We start from the raw sequence: 8,365 nt of genomic DNA, 5'->3' as shown, positions 1-8,365 counted from the left end.
GACTAAATTGTAAGCTATATAAACACACCATTAAAACATATTAATTTTTCTTTAAAATTTGTTTTTTCCCCCCTAGACAAAATACAGATTCTGGCAATAGCAGTACAAATTTAAAAAGCGGAGTACATACTCTTGGTGAGTTTTTTTTTTTGACAAAATATAACAAATTCTTAATCGTGGGCTACTCCATGTTGTTGGGATCGCGGAGTAAAGAGGAGCATTTCAGAAACACTGCAGTATTCAGTAAACCAGAGATGTTCAGAGGAAAAATGTTGTGGCTACTTGCAGAAAGGTCAGCCCGGTTCTCTCTTAATGGTCTGAGCTCCACACAGCTTCTCAACACCATGTTCAAAATATCAAACCCCCACAAAAAAAAAAAAAAAAAAGTCAAGCGCATTAAATCGAGGCCAAAGATGACAGACATTTTTTTGTACAGCTACAAAGTATAAAATAAAAGAGACTTCTTTATCCTCTGGACACAGACAATTTATTCACATACAATCTTTTCTCATTTCTGTGGTCTTTTTTTTTTATAGAGCAAATAAGCATATTCCAACCTCAAGTCATTCCAAACATTTCTGGGCCTTTACAAGCATTCAAACATTCTGGCTGCAGCGGAAAACATGAACCAACTGCTGCTTTTTATTAGGAGTTTTTCCACCTCTCTGAATTCAACACGTCTACAATCACTGTTGGATGAAATGAACAGCTTAACATAAAAGAAATAAAAGTACAATCAGAAATAATGCTTCTTTTTTTTGTCTTCATATCATCATGCAGATCTGGCCAAATCATGACAGAGAGGGGAACCAAACAGCTGAGAGAAGTCATGCATAGTGGATTTACAGTTTTACAGTGTGAATTCTCTGAGAAAGGCTTAAATGAGCCTCCCCAGAGCACTCTGCAGGACAAACTGGATTTTACATCCAAGTTCCACATTTTGCCCTTCCTACATCAGCTTCAGTCTGAATCGGAGTTGTCGGTTTTGGACGATTTGTGCTTTCGCTTCCTTTTCTTCTTTTTCTTCTCCTTCTTCTTCTTGTCCTTCCTTTTTTTCCTCTTCTTGCGATGATGGTCCGAAGAAGAAGACGACGACGAGGAAGAGCTGTCCGAGTCTGAGGAGGAAGAGGTGGTGTCCTGGAGCAGCTGCTGCAGTTGCTGAATCCTGTAAAGAAGAGAGGATGAAAGGAGGAGGCACCACGGCCGGATCTGGGAGGAAATACAGCCGGGTTAAATCCTCAGGACGGCGAGCCAGACAGAGTCCTTTCCCCCCCAATAGTGTCACTTCGGTCAGGCATAAGAGAAATAGTATTTTTAGCACCAATATGTTTTGATGACCATGATTCAATTTTACGTGTTCAGTAGCATGTGTAGCTGCATCCTTCTTTTCTCGCCTCTGACTTTTTGGACTTTTTTCCAAAAAGTCATTCTTTCAGGCCTTTGCTCGACAATGGCTTCCTTAGTGTAACTTGTCTTTTAAGGTCAGATTTGTGGAGTGAACGATTAATAGGAAGTACTGCCAAAACATTCAGCCCCACAGCATGATGCTGCCCCTATGCAGTACCCCATACCTAAAACGGAGAAATACGCTTGTAAATGTTGCAGCCAACCGAAAATTACAAAGATGACAGCTTTAGGTCTTGCAGACCAAACAAACATCCCCGCCCACTTCCATCTTATAAAAAGATGGACGACGTACTACAAAGAAACAATCCGTCAGAAATTAGGGAGAGACAGACTCGAGCGGCTCACACAATGTCAAGAGATCCTGCAAGAAAAACTTGACAAGTGATCCTACGGGAAGCCATAAGCATTGAAGAAAAGAACGCTTGAAATGTTACAGCGAAACGTTATAAGTGTCCTTGCAATGAAGACCACAAAAACAACACAATGGCCTAGACCTGAACCTTTAAATATTTTAAACTTAAATTTTTTTTAAAAATTCCATGCTTACTGTAAACAGTAAATTCCCACAAGAAAATCATGTAATTCGTTTTTAAAAAGAGGAGGAGGTGACACAAACAATTGACTAAGAAAGGAGAAATAAAGCTGAAGCTACATTGAGATGATTTTCTTCAAATGTCAGAGGTGATCAATAATCATTTAATTGTCCACGCTTACATAATAACCTTTAAATCTGATTTAGGTTTCTTTTTTTTAAATGTGTTTCTGCACACTGAATGAATCCAGTGCTTTCATTTCCTCTGAGAAATTTCCTTTATATTTTCTTTTGGTGTAAAGATGTTGAATCATTTTAATAATGGGATTTGTTTATAAATATAAACATAAAAGCTACAAAAAGTCAGAACCCTCGCCGACCTTCTACTCAGCAGGCCCCACTTCTTGGTTGCTTGTTAAGAGGACTGTTTCAAGGGAAATAAAAATGAAACAGTTTAGACTACCATTAGTGAGCGCACAAGAAACCTTTTTCTTTTAATAAAATATCATGAAAATTGCGCTTTACGCTTGAACAGATTGTCTTTGTCAGACTATCAGAATCATTTAAGCTACAAATCTTCAGCTAAGTTTCCGTCTTATTCTTTTAATGCAAGTAGATTAATTGCATCTGCCGCCTTATAGTTTGGATAAAGTTTTAGATGTTTGTTACACTTCAGTTTATTAGCAATTTTACCTTAATATTTTTTTTTATTCATGTCAGTCTTAAATTTAAATCCTAAAAGTCATAAATTTAACTTGAGGAAATAAAAAGGAACTGATGGAATTTATGTACTAAAACAATGAAATTAAAGTTTTTAATAATGGACTGGACGGAAAATTAAAATTGGGGAAATATAATTAAGGCTTTTGCTAACGTTCTCTCATCCCTCCGAACCCAGACGAATAAAAAGGGACAGTGAAGACTCAATTTGAGCATGACAAAAAAAAAAAAATAAATCAAATAAATCAAGGACAGAGATGAGGAAAAACAAGTGTCAACAGAAACAATGTAACCACCTCGGTGAAGTACGAATCTTTGCGTTAGCGCTGAAGAAGTTATTTGAATGACCAAATCTAACGCCGCTCATGCAAGTACAAGACACACCAGCTCAGGTTCTCACCTTCACTTCAAAGAAAAGGCCAACATGAATGTGGCAGGGAGCTGCGTAGCTTAAACTTTAAAATGCTTCTGGCCTTTCAATAACCTTTTTTGTAATGCAAGCTGAGACACACACACACACACACATGTGAGTGTGCTGCTGCTGCTCTGCATGCACTCAGGCACCCCCACAGCGCGTTTTCATGGTGAACTAACCTCACTTTCAAACATCCTGGTGTCAAACCCTATTTGTTAGCAGAGGGCACAGAGAACCAGCCGCTGTGACATTATTTCCAGGTCATCTGAAATTGACCAAAACCTGCTGGAGGAGCAACAAACATAAATGGCAGCGTCTTAACTGTACAGAGGTCTTGGCTACCTGAGGGTGGCTGAGAAAAGGCTTTCTTCCTGTTTAAAACGTGTACCTATATGAATCATGCTGACGTAAAAAAACAAAAACAAAAACAAAACATGCTTACCTGGTTTCTTTTTCATTTCTTTTGTTTTCTCGGATTAAGTCATACATGGGATCTTCATGAGCCTACGAATTAAAAATGTATGATTAAAAGGAAGAAAAAGAGATTAGTTGCTACCATTCCTATAATAGAAAAGGGCTGCCCCTGCAAATTCCAAGCAATGTTTTGTAAGCACTTTTAGAAAGACTAAGACAATAAAAGAGATAAAAAAAGACAAAACTGCACTTATAGTAATCATTGCAGAGGCTGAGTTTTTCCACAAAGAGTTCTCTTCTGTCTCAGGCAATAGGCAGCCAAGCTGCATTACAGTCTGTTGCAATCATTAGTGAAGTTGTTTCACATCAATAGGAGTTAAACTCACAACTCTGAACTGCTCCAGTTTCTGGTTGCCTTTAATGAAGAAAGGACACTCCCTGTCTCCTGTCCTGTGACCATAGCGCTTGCACCTCCAACCTGCAGAAAGACAAGTAGTAATATTAATTTAAAACTGGAACATTTCTGAAGGGGCCTACCAAGGTGTGCCTGTAAGTTGGAACCCAGCATCCTGGTGCTATAAATTAGCATCAATGCTGAAGTAAGCTACAATGTTCTCAACAGCATGTGGAGAGTCACAAGCATGTTGCGCAACATGGACGTACTCCATTCAGTATGTTAAAATTAGTGTATAAACTAAAATTAGCCAAAATGCTAATGTTAGCCTAAATAATGCCATTTAACATTCAACGCATGACAAAAAAATAAAACACACACAAACACAATAGAAGTAATAACCCGCATGACGAGTATATATGGTGGGGGTGCACACAGCGGTACGAGCTGCATTAACAGTGAAAGGAATGTATTATAATAACACATAGACAGATGCCTCCATGCATTGCATGGAGGCATTTCAATGCTCTCCTATGCTTTACTATGGCAGGCCCCAAAAATAATAATAAAAAAAGATTGTCTTTTGTCTTTAGTCAACAGCTTGCTGCTTGCCACAGCGAGTGCAAGATTAAATCATTCAGCTTCATGAGAACCAAACCAGAGGTGCACCAATCAGACACTTGCAGGCTGATGATAATTTGGGATTTTCTTTGAGGTTTAACCAGCTGATAAGAATTTTTTTTTAAATCTTATTGTTATTGAACTAAAAAAAGGTGCATAAAAACCCTGTGCGTGGATAGGTATTTTTATAAAATTATCTTTTAAACTTTTAACAAATTTATTGAATACAACTTTTTTCCACCTGTTTTGAGCTGATAAAAAAAGGAATCGGACCAGTTCCGATCTTTAAAGAATTGAGTGTCTCCAAACTAACTAGTAAATAATACATTTAGGTTCAAAATAAAACTTTAGCAGACAGACAGAAACTGCAGGGATGTAGTAATTCTGTCCGACACTGGATCTTCCTAATAGAACCCTTAAAGTATTTTTTTTTAATGGTCCTATTAGTGATTATTCTATCATTAACATATAAGTCTGCGACTTCAAACTATATTCAAAACTTAAGAAGGCTTTGGAATGAATAGTGGAATGTCTTCAAAGACACAAGAAGGTGAATTCCCTTCTACTTCATTACTTGTCATGTCCTAGATGCCTGAGAATCTACACCAGATGATTCAGCACATGAACAATAATGTCTCTTATTTACTTACTGGGCTAAGATAGAGAAAAAAAGACAGAGTCTTTTGAACAAATGCCAGTTTAGTGGAGAGACCTTCTGTGTGCTCTCAAGAGTCCCTGACTGTTCCAGCAGCATGACAATGTGTGGGATGAAGGAATGAATGGACCCAGAGTATAATGACACTATTTAATGTGTCACAACAACAGAATGTTATCTCTACAACGCCATTACTAGGCTCTCTCTCCTGTTAGCCAGAAAAATCAATCACAAGTGTTTATATGAGGTTTTATTATCTTCCGAGATTTCTGCGGAGTCACTGGTGAGGATTTACTGTCAAGTCATGTTGGCGCTTTAAAACTAAAGCTATGGTCTTTATAAAAAAAGACCATATATCTACTGTCACCTACAACTAATTTATTTTTACTGAATGTACTTTAATACATGTAGTAGTGCTTTCGGGAAATGGTACTGCATAGTTTGATGTTTAACAATAATTTATGATTATTTTAGTTTAAGGCTTACTCTCATTTCAACATTGGTTTTCCCACAAATAGATACAAACTATCTGCGTGACCTTTAGAGTGAAATCATGTAGTTGCAGGTCTTTTACATGCTCCTCTCAAAGGCAAAACATTTAAAAAAGGCTCTCACTGAAATGGACAATAGATTAATTTCATTAGAAATGAAACACTGCTGGTCTCACTGAGATCTTACAGAAAAGAATTAAGACCACGGACGTAAATGTTTGGACAGAAATCCAGATTCATGATATATGTTTCAAGCCTGAATATTTGAAAATATGATGTACCACCAGTTCCTCAAAACGTTAGATCGTAATGACAGAAAAAGGAATCTATCCTCAAAATGTTAGACTTTGAGGAACTGAGTGGAAAATTTGCCGATTAGTAAATGGTTCATTCCAATAATTCCCTGCTGAGATTTTATGCTTTCATGAAATATATTAGAATCAATGACAAAGCCCAATAGGCCAGAAAGTTTGGTTCTACGAATTTATAGTGGATTTTTCTACACTGGTGAGTCTTTAAACATTAATGAATGGAAAAGAGAGGAATGGATCAATAAACAAATGGACAAATGTTTGCTCTGTAGAGAAGATGGACAGATAGAATAAAAAAAAAACAGAGAGAACTAGATGTACTGCAAGATAAAGGGATGAGTAGGTAGGTTTTCAAATGCATATATCACAATTATACATGGATCGAAGAATAGATTAATGGACACATAAATGTACACAATTAACAGACAATAAGAGACAGAAAGAAGTCTGGAAATCCAAATACATTTCAATGATCTATTTTAATTTAAAGTTATCCAGATCTGAGAAAGAAAAAAATAAATTCTATTCCGTCCCAGACTGCAGGACACCAAGTTAACTGGGATGTAGTAATATGATTGTTGAATACTGCAACAATCATTCCACCCTTCTCAATTTTTTTTTTTTTTCAGTCAATACGATGCTTCCAACACTTTGTTACCTCTAGCATTATTTGGGCTTATTGTGAGACTCCATCTAACAAGCCTGGTGTATATTTTAGGGATGTACTGAGTCAATTCATGACACTTGAAATGTAAAATACAACAAATACTGCATTCCAAATAGTTCTTGGGGAAAAAACTGTGATGACAAAGTATTTGCAATAGCGCAGTGCTAGCCAGAACACGCTCTATGAACACTTTTACATAAACATGTGTTGTATTGGGAGTTTAGCTAATCAGAACTGCAATATGCTTGTGAAAAATCCCGCTTAACAAATGTAGAGCACATTTTTGTTCCAATCAGAATAAATGCAGGTAGAGGGTAACTGAATGCACTCACACTGCATCACCTTCACCTCCTTCCCCAGAGGCATCCAGAGCCCCTTGGTGGGGGCGTTTGCCAGGAAGTTCCTGGCGTCTTCATTTCCAGGATCAGCAGGAATACAGTCTTCTGGTTTTTCCTCGTGCTCCTGTAAACACAAAATGTTATTAATAAGGGAGGAAATTTAAAGGAAACCTTTAGTGAAAAGCATTTTATGAGTTTGTATGCATTTCAAAACGGTACCTTAATGAACCCTGGTGGGGGTTTTTCATAACTGCACAGAAGAAAATAAAGAAATTAATTTCTTTTTTTTTTTTAACTCAACACGTAGAAATTATCTTTCTTTAATGTGAAGTAGTATTTAAAGTCACTTACAAAGTCTCGATGTGTTTCAGTTTTTGTACCTCTTGGTTGAGTTTCTTCGTTTGTGTCTTCAGTTTGTCCAGTTCATTTTTGGATGTCTTGTGTTTCTTGTGCTCCCTTCTGTCCTCACTCTCCCTATCTTTTGTTCGTTTTCTTCCCGACATGGTTTTAACGACAACAAGCACTTCTTCTAATTAAATGAAACTTTACTGCACTTCATGATGCATTATAAAGCATTTCGAGTTGAGAGTTTTGACGCAAACTCGTCCCTTTAGGTTGCTAACGGCTGGCTAACTGCTAATTGCTAGTTTCTCTACTTCCTGTGCGGTCGGGCTGGTTATTGAAAGTTCAGCGCCATCTGCAGGACACGGGTGGGAAAAAACTCTAGACATGGTGTGATTTTTTTTCCCCAGCAAAACGAAAACGACACGTTCAACGTTTTAAGATACCCTGACCTAAAATAACATCTTTACACTGGTATAAATGTCTATATTACAAAGCCCATAACAAATTTTACACTTGTTGATATTGGATTTAACATTTCCTGTTGTAATTTCTATCCAATTTATTCTGGCCACCTGTATAATTGACATAAATCCATGTGTGATCATATTTCAATTAACAGTACCATAAAAACAATATTCACTCTCTTTGGAATAGATCACATTTATAATCAAAAATCAAATCCATTTTATTGTAGTGTTATATTATACCCCAACACGTGCTGCAAATCACATATTTGGAAGGCGGAATAACAATAATATGGTTTATAAAAAGAAATCTGAAAATCTAAAGCCGGAATCTAAAGCCTAAATAAATGGGGGAAAAAAAATCACCTTAAGCTTTGAACATCTCACACAGTTCTGTTTCATCCATCATAAAAAACTTGATTTATTAGTGGCATTTAAGGAAGAAACCAAAAAGAGAAAATCAATTTATGAAAGGAAGCTGGTAAAGTTTCTGTTTGCATGTGGTTGACTTAGCAAATGGGGGAGAAGAGGCTCTGGTCACACAGAACCTAAGAACTCACAGCGAAACGTGTTTCTGCAAACCATTAACAG

General features: G+C 36.9%; 1 protein-coding gene across 1 annotated transcript; it reads right to left on the bottom strand.

Moving 5' to 3' along the window:
- Window positions 1-464: 464 nt before the first annotated feature.
- On the bottom strand, window positions 465-7,638 carry rp9 (RP9 pre-mRNA splicing factor). The gene is made up of 6 exons (XM_008421811.2): window positions 7,317-7,638; window positions 7,185-7,215; window positions 6,960-7,089; window positions 3,875-3,966; window positions 3,517-3,578; window positions 465-1,165 (listed from the first exon to the last, which is right to left on the bottom strand). Exons 1-6 carry the CDS (start codon window positions 7,466-7,468, stop codon window positions 961-963), a joined length of 672 nt encoding a protein of 223 aa, XP_008420033.1. The 5' UTR covers window positions 7,469-7,638; the 3' UTR covers window positions 465-960.
- Between the last annotated feature and the right edge of the window lie 727 nt (window positions 7,639-8,365).

The sequence above is a fragment of the Poecilia reticulata genome, linkage group LG11, assembly GCF_000633615.1.
Source record: "Poecilia reticulata strain Guanapo linkage group LG11, Guppy_female_1.0+MT, whole genome shotgun sequence".
NCBI lineage: Eukaryota > Metazoa > Chordata > Actinopteri > Cyprinodontiformes > Poeciliidae > Poecilia > Poecilia reticulata.
The sequence above is the reverse complement of the archived record's forward strand: the minus strand, read 5'-3'. Positions and strand labels throughout refer to the sequence as shown.